At 46.3% G+C, this 18,514-nt stretch overlaps 1 protein-coding gene across 1 annotated transcript in view; it reads left to right on the forward strand.

Moving 5' to 3' along the window:
• Positions 1–5,135: 5,135 nt before the first annotated feature.
• The window catches only part of DOCK1 (dedicator of cytokinesis 1), a 428,835-nt gene continuing 415,456 nt past the window's right edge, over positions 5,136–18,514 (forward strand). The window contains exons 1-5 of the mRNA XM_044916230.1: positions 5,136–5,190; positions 5,574–5,657; positions 11,942–11,982; positions 14,475–14,530; positions 18,319–18,415. Of these exons, the coding sequence (XP_044772165.1) occupies positions 5,136–5,190; positions 5,574–5,657; positions 11,942–11,982; positions 14,475–14,530; positions 18,319–18,415 (333 nt within the window). The remainder of the gene's footprint in view (positions 5,191–5,573; positions 5,658–11,941; positions 11,983–14,474; positions 14,531–18,318; positions 18,416–18,514) is intronic.

The following is an 18,514-nucleotide window of genomic DNA, read 5'->3' on the forward strand; positions in this document are numbered from 1 at the left end:
GTTCTCACTCTCCAAAGAGGGATAGCTTTAAAGGTCAAATAACCAGAATTAGAAATGGTCTCTTATCTTGAATACTTCTGGGTTTAAGAAAAATTCATTGCATTGTGTTCATTTTTCTACCACCCAAGAATTGGGGGAACCTCAGCCATGGACTGGTCAGGGGTTCCAATGCCTGCCGTTGGGATCCCTGCTCCAGCAGTGAATAAATGAACCACAAAACACCCCTTTCACGTTGTCTTCCGCATACCTCCCTGCGTGTTTCCCGTGGTGGCTGTAACCGATTACCACAAACTCAGGAGCTTAAAACAACATGTATTTATATTACAGCTCTGGAGGTCAGAAGTCCTAAAATCAAGGTGTGGGCTGTGTTCCTTTGGAGAGCCCGGGGTGGGGGGGGCGGGGGGAGGATTCCACTTCCTCGCCTTTTCTGGCTGCCTGGGGCCACCTGCGTTCCACCTGTGGCTCCTTCCTTTTATCACTGCAACCTCAGCTGCATCACATCTTCTGACTCGGGCCCTCCTGCCTCCCTCCTATGGACCCTTCTTATTATACTGGTCCCACCTAGATAATCCAGGATTAGCATCCCCATTGGAGATCCTTACCCTAGACACCCCTGCAAGGGCCCCCTTTGCCACGTAAGGTAACACCTCACAGGGTTCCGGGGACTCGGATGTGGATGTCTTTGGGGGAGGGCATCATTCTATCTATCACAGTTCTCCCTCCCTCCCATTCCTTTGGCTAATAATCTTACACAGTTGAGTCTTTCAATTTGCTTTTAAATATGGGATTGTGTAGGCTGTGATACTAAGAACAAAGGGCCAGGGCTGGGCAGCCACTTTGGTGGTCCTACCTCTGCTGCGTCTTTTGGGGCCACAGGCATGAACCCTGAGGCCCTTTTCGCCTTCATCTATAAAATCAGGGGTCTTTATGGCTCATTTCATGGCTAACTTTGAAGTTCCTTTTCCCACAACTACTTTTGTCTGCCCGCTTCAGAGAGGGGGGGGCAGGTACTTAGAGATTTTTGTGTTGTGTGCCTTACAAATTCACACGGCCCCGAATGTGTTTGTAGTGGACGTGTTCATTTTATTTTATTTTTATTATTTTTGATGTGTTTATTTTTTGCACGTCTCTAACAGGATAGGAATGCTGTTAAGAACCGTGAGAAATGCGTTTATGGCTCCTAAAGGCTTAGGAATATGCTTATGCTGAACCAGGGAAGGCTGACATATGCTCTGGGTTTCCTTTGCCTAATGCAGTTATTTCTTGTTAAACTTCACCATAAAATGCTAAGTAAACTTAATAACTATTAATAACCATTTATGTCAGTTGAGGACATTGAGATTTTATGAATTTTGGTGGAAATAGAGGAAAATACCTACAAAAATGGAATTTTCTGCATGTTTGTGGTTTTTGATGTTTTAGGATTTTTGTGATCATGTTAATCTGCTTGCTTTGGCTTTTTTTTTTTAAAGATTTTATTTATTTATTTGACAGAGATCGCTTTGGCTTTTTAAAAAGGATTCTGGTGATGACAGAAGTCTTTATTACAGTAAAAACAAAATACTCCCAACCACAATAAGAGCCTTTATCATTTACTAAGTGTTCACTGCAGGACACCCAGTGTTCAAATCCCCAAATCCATCAGTAGCATTATTGTCTTTAAGACACAGAATGCACACACGGTCCTATAAGGTGTAGATATCAAGAGCCTTATTTTGTGGGGAAAGCTGAATATGGAAAAGATAGGTCATTTGCTGGAGGTCCCTCGGATCCTCAGGGGTAGAGGCGTGACCCCGCGTATTTCATCTGGCCCCAGGGACCATGGATGTGAAAACCCAGGGAGGCTGCCTAGGCCTGCACTGCCTTCCCAGCCACGGTAGCTCAGGTATGGAGCGGACGGCAGGAGGTGTGCTATGGTGGGATCGTTTGGAGAAGGGGCTGGCTTTCTGAAGAGGTGCAGCTGGTGGGAAGACCCTGTTGATGGTGGGGAGGGTAAGTTGGTCCACACAGGTGTGGGACAGGCTGGCTTCTGCTGTTCAGGGAGAAGCAGGGACAGGGGTCCTCCGGGACCCATACTGTGTGTGGTTGGAGGAAGGCGAGGTGAGGTGGTCAGATGGTGGAGGGCCCGCTGTGCTTGCCGGAGGAGTTCGCACATGCTGACGATCAAGGAGAATTTTAGAGATGGACACGGTGAAGCACCACTTGAGACTAGCCTGGTCTGGCAGGGTGTTCAGGATGGATGGATGAGAAATTGATCAGGATTTTGAAGATGAGTTTTGCATGTAGTCTGCTATCTTTTTAAGTAGGATCCATTGGAAAGGAGGAATATCGCTGTATTACTGTATTTTCCTTCCCTTTTCCTTTCCCTTTCCCGTTCCCGTTCCCGTTCCCGACTGGAAGTTTGTACCTCTTACTTATACCTGTTTCAACCATCCCACATTCAGTTCCTCTGTGGCAACCACAAGTTTGTTCTCTGTCTTTATGTGTCTGTTTTTTAGTTTCTTTATTCGTTTGTTTTTTTTTTTAGGTTCAGCATGTAAGTGGAGTCCTATGGTATTTGTCTTTGACTTATTTCACTTAGCATAATACCCTCTGGGTCCATCCATGTTGTTGCAAATGGCAGGATCTTACTCTTTTTTTATGGGTGAGCAATACTCCATTGTGTATGTAGAGCACTTCTTTATCCACTCATCTGTTGATGGACACTTGGGCTGCTTCCCTAGCATGGCTATTGTAGATAACGCTGTAATGCTGTAAACACAGGGGTGCATATATTCTTTTGAATTAGTGTTTTCATTTTCTTTGGGTAAATGCCCAGTAGTGGAATTGCTGGATCATATGATGTTTATACTTTTAAGTTTTTGAGGACCCTCCATACTGTTTTCCACAGTGGATGGAATGTACATCACCACCAAGAGTATACCAAGGTTCCCTTTTCTCTACATCCTCGCCAGCACGTGTTATGTCTTGTCTTTTTGATTCTAGCTATTCTGACTGGTGTAAAGTGATATTTTATTGTGGTTCTGATTTGCATTTCCCTGATGATGAGTGATGTTCAGTGTCTTTTCATGTGTTTGTTGGCCATCTGTATGTCCTCTTTGGAAAAAAATGTCTGTTCAGGTCCTCTGCCCATTTTTTTTAATTGGATTGTTTTTTTGGTGTTGAGTTGTGTAAGTTTATTGTATATTTTGGATATTATCCTCTTACCAGATGTATCATTTGCAAATATCTCCTCCTGTTCAGTAGTTTGTCTTTTTGTTTTGTTGATGATTTCCTTTGTTATACAAAAGGTGGGGTTTTTTTTTGTTTGTTTGTTTTTGTTTTTTGCTACAGTCCCAGTAGTTGATTTTTGCTTTTGTTTCTCAGCCCTAAGAAGACATATCTAGAAATGTGTTTCTATGGCCGATGTTAGAGAAATTACTACCTGTGCTCTCTTCTAGGAGTTTTATGGTTTCAAGTCTCACATGTAGGTCCTTAGTCCATTTTTTTTTTTAAAGATTTTATTTATTTATTTGAGAGAGAGAATGAGAGAGAGAGTATGAGACAGGGGAGGGTCAGAGGGAGAAGCAGGCTCCCCGCTGAGTGGGATGCCCGATGCAAGACTCGACCCCAGGACCCTGGGATCACGACCTGAGCCGAAGGCAGACGCTTAACCGACTGAGCCACCCAGGCGCCCCAGTCCTTAATCCATTTTGAGTTTATTTTTGCCTGTGGTGCCAGAAAGTGGTCCAGTTTCATTCTTTTACATGAAGCTGTCCAGTTTTCCCACCCAGTGCCATTTGTTGAAGAGACTGTCCTTTTCCCATTGCATATTCTTGCCTCCTTTGTTGTTGGTTAATTGACCATATAAGCATGGATTTATTTCTGGGCTCTCTATCCTTTTCTATGGACCTATGTCTCTGTTTTTGTGCCAGCATCATACTCTTTTGATGACTATAGCTTCATAGTATAGTTTGAAATCTGGGATTGTGATGCCTCCAGCCCTGCTCTTCTTTCTCAAGTATTTTCTTTCTTTTTTTTTTAAGAGAGTGGGCTACTTGAGTAATTTTTGCATCTTAAACGCTTTCTAATGCCCTTTTTCCATTGTGATGGTTACCTTTATCTCATCATGTTTGAGCAGAAGTGTGGTTGGCATTTAGTGGTATGACTTTTTGGGTGCTTATCTGAAAGGAATAGGAACTGCTTTTTGTGAGGATACCATTAGGGATTTTAGAGATTTGTTGAGTGTTGCCAGTTTTAAGAATTTCTTAATGTTGGACATATTTTTGCCATTTGATTGTACTGTAGCTTTTTGGCTTAATATCAGCATTGGTTATATGATTATTTTGATTTTATTTTATTTTTTTTGATTATATGATAATTTAAAAAATCTTGTTGGTTTCCAAAAAAATATTCAGCCCACCAATATCTCATTCTTTTTTATGGTTTGGTGGTGTTCCATTGTGTATATATACCAGATTTTTGTCCACTCATCTGTTGATAGACACTTGGGCCGGTCCCATAACTTGCCTATTACAAATAATGCTGCAATAAACATGGGGTGCATATATCTTTTCAAATTAAAAAAAAAATTCATCCCACATGTAATTGATTCATAGTTAGGAAGTAATTATTTAATTAAAAAATCTATTAATGGAAATATAAGACCGTATATGAAGTGATAATTAAAATGGTGTATCAGTTTTCTTCCTATTACAGACCTTATTCAGCCATAAAAGGGAATAAGGTTCTGATACATGGAACAGCACGCATGAACCTTAAACCATCATGTTGAAGAAACCACATAGGAAAAGGGTGGCACTGTTCGATGTGTTTCTTAAAATTCTTCTTTTTTTTAGATTTTATTTATTTATTTGAGAGAGAGAGAATGAGAGACAGAGAGCATGAGAGGGAGGAAGGTCAGAGGGAGAAGCAGACTCCCCGCCGAGCAGGGAGCCCGATGCGGGACTCGATCCCGGGACTCCAGGATCATGACCTGAGCCGAAGGCAGTCGCTTAACCAACTGAGCCACCCAGGCGCCCCTGTTCAATGTGTTTCTATGAGGCAGGCAGAGCAGTCCTGTTCATAGGGACAGAAAGTGGACTAGAGGTCCTCAGGGGCTGTGGGGAGGGAATGGGGGTTACTGGTCCGTGGGTATGGGGTTAACTGTGTGGAGGGATGAAAACATTGTGGAAGGCTATCGCGGCGAAGGTTGCCCCCACATTGGACACTTAAAGATGGTTAAAATGGCAGATTTCACAGCATCTGTGTTGACCACGTGAGCGTGGGTTTATTTCCGGTTTATTTTCTTGGTCTGTGTGTCTGCTTCTGTGCCAGCCCCACATGGCGTTGGTCACTGGTGCTCTTCAGGACCACACTAAAAAAAAAAATCACGATCGCATGGTGTTACGAATTTCTTCTAGTCGATGACCCTTTACATTTGTCTCTTGAAAGAAAAGGCTACCTTTGTGGATGTCAGAGAGGCTGATTCAGGCAGAGACTGAATGTATTTCACCATTAAAAACAAGCAGAAACAAGCCAGCAGTCACTTCTACCTCTACTAATGTTTCCTTACCTCTCTTTCTCCTTCGCAGCGTTTTATAACTACGACGCCAGGGGAGCGGATGAACTTTCTTTACAAATAGGAGACACTGTGCACATCTTGGAAACATATGAAGGTATGTACACCTTTGGTGTCTTTCTCTTCTGTTTTGGGCAGTTAGCACGTGTTCTCAGTGTTTCAGAAGTATGTGTCATCATGAGTCTTGTGCATATGATCCATCTTCCTACAGGATGGATGCCCTTTCCAGTGAGGGCAGTCGTGAGGCTCTTCATTGTTTAAATAATACTTGATTAAGATGAAATTAAAACTAAAAATTCTAATTTTTCACCTCTGAAGTTTTCTGTGGAAATAGCTGTTTTCATTAAAAACAACAGAACACATTGGTTCCTTTGTTGCAGATGTATGTGAATCTTGACTGTGAATAACTGACCGCTTGAAAAACTAGGAAAAAAAATACATTTAAGGTATTTTCGTGTGTAAGTCATTGTTTTGATGTGTTTGATGTGAATGGTGAGACTTGTTATGTTCTCACTTAGGTTTGTTAAGAAAGGAACCAAAACTATTTCTTTTTTTCTTTGACCCCATTTTCTTAAGGGTGAACAGACATTCTTACAGCTATGTGGGACGTGGGCCAACGAAGCAAACCCAATAGATTAGAAATCCAGTAAATACTACCATAATAGTAGTTTCTCAGTGTCCTTGGATTTTCACACAATTAGGGTTTGTTTTTTTTTTTTTTTAAAGATTATTTATTTATTTGACAGAGAGATAGAGAGCACAAGTAGGCAGACTGTCAGGCAGAGGGAAGGGAGAAGCAGGCTCTCTGCTGAGCAGGGAGCCCAATGCGGGACTTGATCCCAGGACCAAGATCATGACCTGAGCTGAAGGCAGCTGCTTAATGGACTGAGCCACCCAGGCGCCCCACACAATTGGTTTTTATATTTAGTGTCTTGGATATCGCTAGAACGGCCCACCCTTCCTTTTACTCTGTGGTTATTGTGGCATAGAAGGGAAGCCATGATGGGCTTGATTTCTGAGACTCCTCAGATCTGGAAATTTTGTAAAACTGTGTAATTAGCGTTGGTGGCTTTATTTCCTGCTTGAAGGGGTGACTCCCATATAGCAGATGAATGAAAAGAACTGATGAAAATGGATCATTTCAAAAGAAGAATTGCTTCTAGAGTGGGTTTAGCTAAACCCTTCCAGTAGGAGGTGAGGGTGGGAGAGGAGATTGAAGCTGTCCCACAGTGATCGGCAACCTGGACCTCAGACTCCGTATATGAGATTTGCACAAGAGTGAAGCAGATGTGAACCTCCGTGCACTAGGCAGGCTGCAGCTTGCTCCAATGCCCCTCCCAGACACCTCTGGGAAGCGTGAACCTATTACAACACCCATGGCCATGTCCCTTAGTTCCCCTTGGGATGCATGTGGACTTAGAATTCCAGTCCATTTGCATCTTTGACCCTAAAATCTTCCTACTGGAAAAAAAAAATCAGCTTTAGTGGCGTATGCCTGGAAGCAGATGTAACTCTGCAAAAACAGACCCTGTCCTTAAGTGAATGAGTAGTTGTGATGGGTGCCTTCTGCTTGTTTTCAGTTTTTATAGCTGACTGTTGGATTGCCTTATCTGCTCTCAGTATATATTGCCAATGTTTGAGAGGAAACAGGGAGAAATTAAGTAGAGGTTAAGGATCAAACCTCTCATCTCAGACACTTTACTGATCTGAAGGGAAAAATGCTCTTACATCTTCTTTGTTTCCCCCCGCTCAGTTGAAGTTGAAATCCTGGGGCAGTGACGTCATTCCTGAATAGATAGCAATTTCCGGTCGGCCTGGGTATGTGGGGATTGCCACCTCTTGTTCTTTGGTTCCTAAGAAGAATGTACTCCTTAAACAGTGGGATCCTATCATGAGCCAGTGATCCTTGCTATACATTTGACTTAAAAAAATTGGATGGTGAGCATCCTGGTAAAGTCTTCTTCAGTGAGCATTTCGTTTCGGGGCTAGTCAGTCTTCAAAATTCTGATTAAAATATTCCAGTTTCTGTAAAGACCCTTTAACACAAAACAAATTCCTTTTCTTTGACAACTATCATTTTGGTTTTAATCAGAATCTGATCAGAGAAATGCATTTGGGGAAGTAGTTTTGACTTTGTAAAACTTGGTGTCTTTATTCATCAAATAAAAATGGAATAATTGTTTTTCTGCTCTTTCCTTTTGTTCTATTTTGGTTTCATGGATCATATTTGAGTTTGGCATTTTTTTTTTCCCCCTGTTTCCTCCTCTCCCCCCCTACGTTTCCTCTAAGAAAATGTATTTCTGTTTGTCAAATTTAATTTTCTTTTTCTGTGTGATCCTTTTCAGGATATTACTTGGCTTTCTGCAGAGAATATAAATTCTGGATGATCGCTCTTTATAGTAAAGTTCAAAGAACAAATTTACCTTTACGTTATGGTTAATTTCTCTCTCTCAGGCTCATGAAGGCCTAGAGCAGAGAACAAAGGATAAGCAGTGTATAGGTCACTGTGGGGGTGGAAGGAGCTTGGAGAGGTCATTGAGGGCACACCCCTGCTTTTAAGCAGTGTCCAGATTCAACCAGACAGGAGAGGTGAGCCAAGATCCCAGTTTATGAAGTGACTCTCAAGTGGCCGAGGATGTGCCGGGCCTGCCGCCTGCTCATTTCCACGCGGCTCTCTGGACGCTGGATGCTGGATGTCAGGGAGCTGGCAGGCAGTGCACAGAGATTAGGAAATTATGCTTTTGATTAAACCACTACACTGGAACTGAGTATATTCAAATTTTTAAATGCACCTTACTTCCTTTTTATGCCATCAGCATCTGTCATCTGAAGGTCTTGTGAGAGTGTGAGTTTCCTGGGGCCTTTATAACAATGGACCACACTGGGCAGCCTAACCGGCAGAGACGTACTGTCTCCCAGTTCTGGAGGCTGGTAGTCCGAGCTCAAGGTGTTGGCAGGGCTATGAGGGAGAAGCCGTTCCTCGTGTCTCCCCGGCTTCTGGTGTTTGCCAACAGTTTTTGGTGGTGTTTAGGTTGTAGATACAACACCCTGATTTCTGTGTTCATCTTCACGTGACAGCCTCCCTGTGTGTGTCTCCGTCTGCTTCCCCTTTATCTAAGGACACCAGTCATTTTAGTTCATGGCCCACTGTACTGAACTCATTTTAACCTGATCGTCTGCGGAGACCTTATTTCCAGATAAGGTCCCATTCACAGGTAGAGCGAGGACTTCAACGTCTATTTTGAGGGACACAGTTTAACCCGTGACAGATTGGAAAAGGTGGTCACGTTGATAAGGTTCTCATTTCTGAGGCCAGCGAGCCCTCCAGCCCAGCCTCCACTCAGCAAGCATTCTTTGTAACGTGTTGCCGATGACCGGCCTCCTGGCCCTGGCCCAGTGGAAGGGCCGTGTGGCTCTGGGTACCGTCTTCCTGACAGTGACCTGTGGCTGCGGGTACCGTCTTCCTGACAGTGACCTGTGGCTGTGGGTACTGTCTTCCTAAGAGTGACGGTCATGTCGCTCCCGGAGCCTCCGGCTTCAGGGCTGAGTCTGCCCCGTGTGCCTGCATTGTGTAACACACAGGACACCTGCTGGCTCTGTTCTCCAGAAGGCCCATTATGCATGTGGATGCTGTCCATCAGGACATGATTGGTCGCATCTGGATTTTGGCTCTCTAGCCGTTCAGTACTCAGAGCGCAGGCCACTGTCCTCCTGACATAAGGGAATGTCCTATCCATCTTTCTTTAGGCAGCTCCTTGTAAACGGGGCCAACCCCAGGACCTTGGTGATGTCCTCACCTGTCCATCCTGGAAGAAACTCCAGCTTCTTCCTCATGCATGTACTGGCCTCGCAGCTAGTGGTTTCTAACAGTTTTTTTTTTTTTTTTTTAAGATTTTATTTATTTATCTGACAGAGAGAGAGACAGGAGAGAGGGAACACAAGCAGGGGGAGTGGGAGAGGGAGAAGCAGGCTTCCCGCTGAGCGGGGAGCCCGATGCGGGGCTCGATCCCAGGACCTTGGGATCATGACCCGAGCCGAAGGCAGACGCTTAACGACTGAGCCACCCAGGCGCCCCAAGACTCCCTTTTATCCCCATGGCTCACCCCTTTCTTCTCCCTCTTCCCATTGAAAACCCTTTTACTGTGTTTGAAGTGGATTTTTTTTTTTCGCCTGTGTTCTTGTACTGTTTGGCGTGCATGTATTTTTCATGTATATAAATGTGGGTGTAGCTCTCGTTCTGTTTCTTTTTTATTCAGTGCTGTATTCTAAGATGCACTCCTGTTTATTTTTAGTGTATGTTTAGTTCACGGCTCCCACTGCTGTGTGCGCACACGCCCCGTGTTTTACTGATAGCCTTCCCGGTTCTGGGCACTCAGATCTCCTCCAAGTGCACCCCCCTACATCATGCTGCCATGGGCATTCTGTGGCTGTCCCGCCGTGCACGGATGGGCGCATGCACTTCTTTCCCAGGGATGCATTCCCAGGATGGGGGTTGCTGGTTGCAGGCTATGGGGCCAGATACTTCGGATAAGTAGAGATGGCTGCTCCTATTCAGTTGCTGCAGGCTCCGCTCTTCCCCACCACCCGGGGCCATAGCCTGCAGCGTTACTTTTTACCACTGAAGTTTGTGCAGTAAAATTGTGTCTGATTTTCTTTAAGTTCGAGCACTCTCTTCATACGTGGGTAAATCCTTGGGTTCCTTGATAAGTGTGGCTCTTTTTTACTTGGTTTCTGTCTTTTACTTGTCACTGGGCAGTCTTTCCTTATATGTTCTAGGACATTTCATCCCTTGTCAGTTTGAGAAACGAAAGGGCATGTGAATAATGAAGACGTGGAAGGGTTATAATGACGGCATAGAAGACTGTCCTTAAACTTGAATAAATACAGCCTTTATTTGGCTCTAGATGTAGGCTGGGACTGCATAGACCTCCCCTCTTTCTCCATTTCACTGACTGGGAATGCTGCCCTAGATGGGCACAGATTCTGGGCCGGGCGCAGAAACCAGTGAAGTAGACAGTATGGCTCTCCGGAGATGATCCTCCACACGTTCGACTGAACTCGAGACACTCTGCGTCTGCAGTGTCCCCAGTCGATCTGCTGAGTCCCTTTGTCAAGAGAGCCAAGCAGTTGCCACTCGGTCTTAGCAAATCCTTTGCAAGGATCCTGGGAATGTCCATCTCCTGTTCTGAATGCTTGGAGAGCATCTGTTAATAACCCCTTGAGGACTTTGCTCATTTCTACCCCATCCCTTTCTGGTCTGTGATCGTCGTCCTCGCCTCTGGTTGGTAACATGATTGCTGTTTAAGAGGGTGCTGTCCTTGGGACAATAATCTGAGCTCACTCAGACATCGCTTGCTTCTGAGCTTTGACTTTCTGATACTGTGTAAGAGCATAATTGGTTATTCTCTGGGAATTTACCCAACCTGCACTCTCTGAGCACTCCTGTAATTCTCTGACCCGGTCCTTTTGCTCCTGTGGGCAGAGTTAGAATTTTTCTCAGCTTTGGATTCACTTACCCTGAGTAGGGTGGCCAGGGTGACTTGAGAGCCTTTGGGGTAAAGAAGCATCCACGGCTGGCCGTCGTGGGGGATGGGGCTGTCTGGAGGCCGGGGACTGGGCCCATGTACCCACAGGGCATCTGCAGGGATCGTTTCTGCCCTCCGCTCTAGGGGAGGGGCCAGGGGTGTGGTCAGAGCTGCTCTGCCATCAGCTGGCCCCTTCCAGTCACCACTTACATCATGCTAACATTGTAGCGTGCCCGTCTTCAGCTTCCTTCCCTCTTGGAGGCAACGGGAACTTGAGTCTAGGCCAACCCCCAGGGCTAGGTGGGCCCACGTTCCTGGGCCTGGCGCTTCCTGTGGGGGGCTCAATCTCTGCCACAGACACACTGTGTGAGATCACAGCTGCTCCAGGGCACAGCGTGTCCGGATTGAGGAGGGAGGAAGTTAGCGCTCAATAGGTCCTCTGTTGTGGGGCAGTTCTTGATGATCTGGAGATCTGGTATGTGCACTTGGCAGTGACCCCTATTCAAGTCAGTTGGAGGGAGAGATAGGGAAATGGATACCCAGGGAGCACTCTCCGGGATGAGTGGTCAAAAGGACGATGTTTCCTCATGGGACGGTGCTGCCTAACTTCAAATTGACGGCTTCAGGGCCTCCAGCGGCAGAGGGGAAGTGTTTGGGAAGGTCACCAGCCAGGCCGATTTGAGATGCACTCTCTGGAACCTTCTAGTGTATTTCCACACTCTTAGGATTATTGAATTCTGGTGACAGACTGATTCCCTGGTTCTGCAAAGCAATGAATTCTCCAGGACAGGGAGGTATTGTGAGGGGCCCTGTGATGTCTCCCCCTTCTAACTGTTGCAACTTTATGTTTATTTAGGGTGGTACAGAGGTTACACCTTGAGAAAAAAGTCCAAGAAGGTAAGTCCTCTTTTCTGAACCCCAGTGCATTTCCATTCATTCATCACACTGTGAGAGGAAATCATTCCCATCCCATATGTGTCTGCAATTTTCCATGTATATCTCTTTCTCTGAACTTAACAAATGTGTGGGCTGGCGTGTGGGCCGCCCTGCATTGTTTTCTTCTGAACAATACACGTGCACAGAAAGAACCACTCTGCTTCTGTCCTGCAGCTGCTGGGCTGGGGCTCAGTGCTGACCTGTTGTCACGAAAGGCGCACTCCTCTTTTCCTGGTAGAATGTCACATCCTCTTTAAGCATGGGAGGTGGGGGAGAAGGACCCGGGTGTAATGACTTTAGAGAAAAAAATGATTTTGAGTCTTACATTTTGAGTCTTACATTATCCTCGATGGCAACAGACTTGCAACATGTATGCTTGTTTTCCTCTTGCATAGAACTATTTTAAACTGCCCGAGTTGCTCAGCAAAAGAAAGGTTCTACTTTTCCAGGGCCGTTTGCCTGCGTGCAAGCCAAGACCTGCAATTACACCTCAATCCTTGTGGTGGACACTCCCTGACACAGTTCTGTTGTGGCTTTTCCGTTCTTAGCTTCATAAAACCTAATTACGGCCCTCTGGTTTTATTCTACAATTTTGAAATAATACGCATTCTAAACTGTGATTAGGCTCTGTCCACGTTAACTCACACACTTTAGTATCTACGTATGCTTGACAGATGGTTCGTTTTACTCCTGCTTCTTAACTCTGCCTCTCATGATCTCTTTATTGGGCTGGACTCCTCATGTGGTCCTGAGCCTGTAACTTAAGGCTTCCAAAGTCCAGCGGCTCAAGCACAGGACCTGCCTGCCCTACTTCCCCCGGAAACCCCGCAGCCGGGCCCTGCTGGCCAGGTGGGAGCTGTTCGTCCTTTGTAGCCGTCATTTATGAAGGGCCCCGCTTGAGCTGAGTTTTTTCTTCTGAAATCCGCATTGGAAAACGAGGCAGTTGTGAAGCTTTTAAAGATAGTATGATTTTGTAGTGGGCCCCTCCAGGCAGTGCAGAGAAGGGACTTGGCCTCTAGTCATCCAGACTCCCAAGTGTTCTGGAACCGTCCTTTGTCTAGCTATGCACACAGACATAGTTTGTCTGGACTGGTTTTGAGTGACCCCGGCTGGAGCGATTGCTCGTTTCAAGCCTCCACGTGTGTCCCCTCCCTGCTTTCCACTCCTCCCTCTGTGGCTTCATGGCGTCCGGGAGCAGCTGTACTGAGATCGCGGGCTGTCTTTGTTTGTGGACACAGGTGAGGCTGGCTTGTTTGTCCTCTTCCTGCCTCCATCCATGTGCACACGTTGACATCACCTCTGCTCCTGGAGGCATCCTGGGGTTTGGGGGTGTCCTGAAAAACTGGGACCTGGTGGAACTCCCAGCCTTGGGGCCCTTTGGTCTGTCTTTCTGCCCGACTGCTGCCATCTCTGTGATAATTCTTTATGTGAAATTCCGGCTTTCCTCGTAGGCAGAAGGAGCTTGAGTCTGTGATGCCCATGCCCCTCCCAAACACGATTAGTAGCTGTGGTTTCTGGTATTCATGTGTAAATCCTTTGGGGCGAGATGCCAGGGAAACGCAGTCAGAAGCTCCTCTTCACACAACAGGTGCCTGGAAACCACCAGGGCCGCTGAGTAAATTCCTGCTGCACGCGCTACGTCTCACACGGGAAACCCTATCCAGCCGTGCTGTGCAGCCCCGGGTCCCAGCACCTCTTGCCCCATTTCAGGTGCTCGTTTCTGCCTCACACCAGAGAGGCGGCTATTTTGTTGGCTCAGGAAGCAGGACAGCAAGTCTTGATAAAGCTCTTAGCACTTCGCGGACTGCACCTGACACTGAACTTGCACTTGAGAAACGCTCCCTCGGGCACTGTGCTGCTGAGCCCCTGTGCGTGCTGCGCTTGGGGGATGCAGAGCGTCGTGGTAGTCGTGCGAATTGGGTGAAATTCGCCCACTTTCTGTATTTTCTCAGATGGCCCCTCTGTTGGGAGATTGATGAGAATCTGTGGGTCAGGTAAGTAAGTAGTCCTACATGCTTACGTGATGATAAATGGTGGAAATCAATTTTCCATGGCCATTTTAGCTTTGCTTGGAAGAGGGAACTGTCAGAGACCGTCATCAGAAATTGTTTTTAGGCATCTGCAGGCTTTGGAGCTGCCTGAGTCAAGGGCATCAGCGGACCCGAGGTGAGTCCTGTGGGGAAGACCCAGGACAGCCCTGTGCACTTTTTTCCTTGCACACGGATTGCTTCTGTTTTCTTCGGAGACATCTGTAGTGTCCGTGAAACACAAGCAGGCTGAGTTTATACTTCCTGTTCGCCCCGCTGTGTTGTATGTGAGGCTTACCATAAGGCTTGCAGAATTAATAGGGATCCAGCCATCGCTCCCCTCACCTTGTCACGGTGGTTTTTGATTTTCGGTTGGTTTTCAAGTTGATAATGAAATTACTTTTTTTTTTTTTTTTACCCCCATAGGGTATATTTCCTGCTTCATATATTCATCTTAAAGAAGCCATAGTTGAAGGAAAAGGGTGAGTCTGGTCTTAATGTTTAAATGAAGAAACACGGTGATTGTATTTGGCTTTGCTGCTCATCCATATGGCAGGGCCTGTTAGGAGGTTGGATGTGGGTGTGAGTGACTGTGATGGGACAGGAGTTCTGGGCAGAGAAAGGGGGCTTGGGATGGAGACGTGTGGACAACATGGCTTTGGACCTTTGAAAAGTCTGAAGTCAGCACTGGGCCTGCAGCCATGCTTCTTCGACCCGATGCTGATTTTGGGTAGCACTGGTCCAGTGCTCTGTGCTTGTCTGCGAGTGATCCCGTTGGGTAGAGGCTCCAGCCCCCCAGCTCTGAGCCCGTTTTTCTGGAAAACTTTGAAGGCTATGACACAAATGGAGTTTAGGGTGAAGCAACAGTTGGTAAATTGGGATGTGTATGAATTTACATTTTGTCTAATTGTGATGTATGTTTCTTAGAGGTCATAAAACTGATGTATAAGATCATTAAAAGGACTTTTATAGAACGAGAACCCATTAGGCAGGAATGGCAAATGATAGCCAGGTGTGAACTTGGAAGAAGGAGCATTAAAATGTTTTGCTTTTTAGTCTCTTCTACATCTTCACCCTCAGTTAAATATGTAAATTATAAAATTACTAATCATATGATTACTGCATAATGACATCTCTGGCTGATTACAAAATTGCCTTTCCAAGCACTGTACTTTTAACATATGAAAAGGACTAGCTTGGGTTCTGTAGTTGCATGATGCATAATTAAAATGAAGAAAATAATTTAGAGGCATAGATGGGGATGACCTGTAATACAGAATTTTTTAATACAGATAAAATGTGTTGTGTGCAGAGTTTTAAAGGGAAGGAAAAAAGGAAAGTTTTGACTCTTGTTGTAGATATAATGGAATGAAGTATGCATTGAATGTATTTGACATCTGTCTGTATCGGAATCAATATAGAAGTCAGACTGATTAATTTTTATAAAGAAGCACTGTGAGTATACAAAAGAATATATGGAGAACGTAATTATGAAGCATAATAGTAAAGTGAATGAGAGATTATTTTGATTCCCAGTGAGTGGAATCACACCCACACAGACAGACACATTGGCTTCCGTTCCTGCGGCTCGTGGGAGATGCCCCAGGGTTAGCGAGTGATTGGCGCACCGGGGACAGAAGCAGTTAAGAAACGGTTTCTCTGCCGTGCTTTGGGGCTCCCTGTGTTTGCTCCCCATGCTGCTCCTCTGGTCCTGCCTCCCTCCTGCTCTCCCACCCACGCCCAGCTGCCTTCTGTCTCCCTTCTTGCAAAGACCCTCCTACCTTCAGGCTTGACAGGTGGTCTCAGCGCTCCTCCTTTCCTCCGGAGATCTGCGGACCTTGACCTCCCCACCCCACGGTCCTTCCTCCTTTCCAGGGCAGGTTGCTCTGTCATCCGACCCCCACCTGCCTCCTTGCTCTCCAAGGTCCTTACCCCGTCTCTCTTGCAGGGTTTCCTGTTTCTGTACCCCCTTCACTCTTAGACATCCTGCATCATTGCTGTGTGCCGGCTGTCGCCGATTCTCTACTTTTTTCCCCATACCCAAGGCAGTTCCCATTTGTCCGCTCTCCCATGCTCCTGTGGCTACCAGTGCCTCCTATTTCTGGGCTTCCAGTGTCTTCTCAGGGCTGCTCTTCTGGTGCTTTCCTGCAGTATTGGACGCTGGTGGCTGTCCCCTTCACTGGAGCCCCTTGTCTATTCTGATGCTTTCATCCCATTTCTGTTGCTTCCTAGCCTATTTCCCCCTGCCCACTACTCCCAGGGGGCTCTCCTTGCCCTTCTCCTAGCCCTGTGTTGCCCCTCCGTTTGACACGGCCCGTGTTGTTGTGTTTCCTCTCTGTGGGTGATGCTCGGATCGGGGCCTCCAGCCCTGACTGTCCTTGATGTCTAGCTGGATCATTTAGAGCCAAGTAACTAAGGAGCCACCGCCACTGGCTGAGCATCTGCTGTGTCCTGCCCATTCTTCCATGCCCCGCGTGATGTTCTTTCCATAGGTCTTACCGACAACCCTGTGAGACAGCTGCTGTTGGCTTTGTACATTGCTGACCCTTGCAGGTAATGAGGTGATTACATAGATGATGATACAACAAAGCCAGATCAGGTACATTAGAGCCAGTTGGCGTGTTTGTTCCAGGGACAGATCAGGCCTACGAAGAGGGAGAAAGTGAGAAGGATGCAGAACCAAGACCAGGACCCAGCATGAGCAGTGAGGCTCTGTATAAGTGGTGGAAGCAGGGTTGTCAGGTTGAGCTCCGAGTTTCTGATAACCAGTGGAAGAGCCCAGTGGATTCAGCATGAAACTCAGGATTTGGAGGACGGAAACATCCCAGTTGTTGAGAGAGAAGTAATCCATCCCCCAGCCCCCCAGAGGCTTTCTAAGGATGGCATTGCAGAATGTAAGGAACCCCATTTTCATCAGCACCCTTACTGGGAACTTTGGTGACAGACTTGGCAGGACTGCTGTAACAACCATATTCTGTAATAGACACTGATGATGTCCCATCAGAGGGGAATTCCTAAAAACAGTTTTGTGGGGTGTGGTCCCATACGCACCCCTGCCTCAGACATCTGGTCCCCGCTGCTCCAGGTGGTGCATGTGGCCAGACCTGTCCACAGAGACTGGTCTTCTCAGGGACTCCACTGTTCCTTCCTTTGGGAGTCCCGACCATCAGCGGGTCACTGCAGGCCTAAACCCCAATGTGAGCCCAAGTAAGAGTCCCGTCCACTGATCTAGGCTCCAGCCAGATCAAGATATGTGGGTGGGACCTATCTCAGAATCCCTGCACATTCCATGCTGGTTGGAGTCCGTCTGTTCGGGAATTCTGGGGCCAGGTGGCCCAATTTCACGAGCCTCCCTTCAGTCTCTTCCTCAGTCCCAAGTATTCTGAGTCCTTACTCACAGGGCCTGATGCAGAGCATGTGACTGGAAAACAATGGCTGATATGATTTAAAAAAAAAAAAGCACAAATAGATAGCAAGTTAAGAATAAGTCAGGGGTTGGGGCGCCTGGGTGGCTCAGTCGTTAAGCGTCTGCCTTCGGCTCAGGTCCTGATCCCGGGGTCCTGGGATCGAGCCCCGCATCGGGCTCCCTGCTCTGCGGGGAGCCTGCTTCTCCCTCTCCCACTCCCCCTGCTTGTGTTTCCTCTGTCAAATAAATAAATGAAATCTTTAAAAAATAAAAAAAAATTTAGAATAAGTCAGGGGTTAACCTCTTTTGGGGTGCAGGGCAAAGGGAAAGGATAATCTGAGTGTTGGGATATCAGAGTACCTCCGGACATTTGAGAGAGCTGTTGCCTCATTCGTATATCTCCCGGAGAACTGCTTTATGTATTATCATATAATGAGTTTTATGCATGATGGAAACGTAAAAATCATCTTAACCCAAACCTGCATTTTAATGCCACACATATTGGTTATGATTGATGGCATCTATAAAATAGGTGGGTACACATATTATGAATGTACTCTCAGACCTTGGTGTTCTGAAGCCTTCTAATGGGATATCGTTTGCCTCCTTCCTCTTGCCGTGACGTACGAGGTAGACGCCCTTACACGTAGGGCAATGTGTGAACGCGCTCGTGCTCTGTACAAATATTACCTGTCGTTCTTAGAGGTGTGTGTGTTCCTATCTGTGGACACAGCCTTATTTGTGTATTTTCTCTCCGTTTGCTTAAATATTTAATTCTGTGGACTAGATTTTGAATTTACAAGGTACAACTTGCAGACTTTAACGAACCCATGAACATAGCCATCCTTTCCTCTTCTCCCTTAGGCAACATGAAACGGTCATCCCGGGTGACCTCCCGCTCATACAGGAAGTCACCACGACACTCCGGGAGTGGTCCACCATCTGGAGGCAGCTCTACGTGGTGAGAAAATGGGATATTGAATCTAAGCTTAAACACGGAGAATGGTCTTTTTGGACCTTGCTGTACCAATGGTTTTTTTTTTTTTTTCCTCCTTTCCCT

The sequence above is a fragment of the Neomonachus schauinslandi genome, chromosome 6 (genome assembly GCF_002201575.2).
Source record: "Neomonachus schauinslandi chromosome 6, ASM220157v2, whole genome shotgun sequence".
Taxonomy (NCBI): Eukaryota; Metazoa; Chordata; class Mammalia; order Carnivora; family Phocidae; genus Neomonachus; species Neomonachus schauinslandi.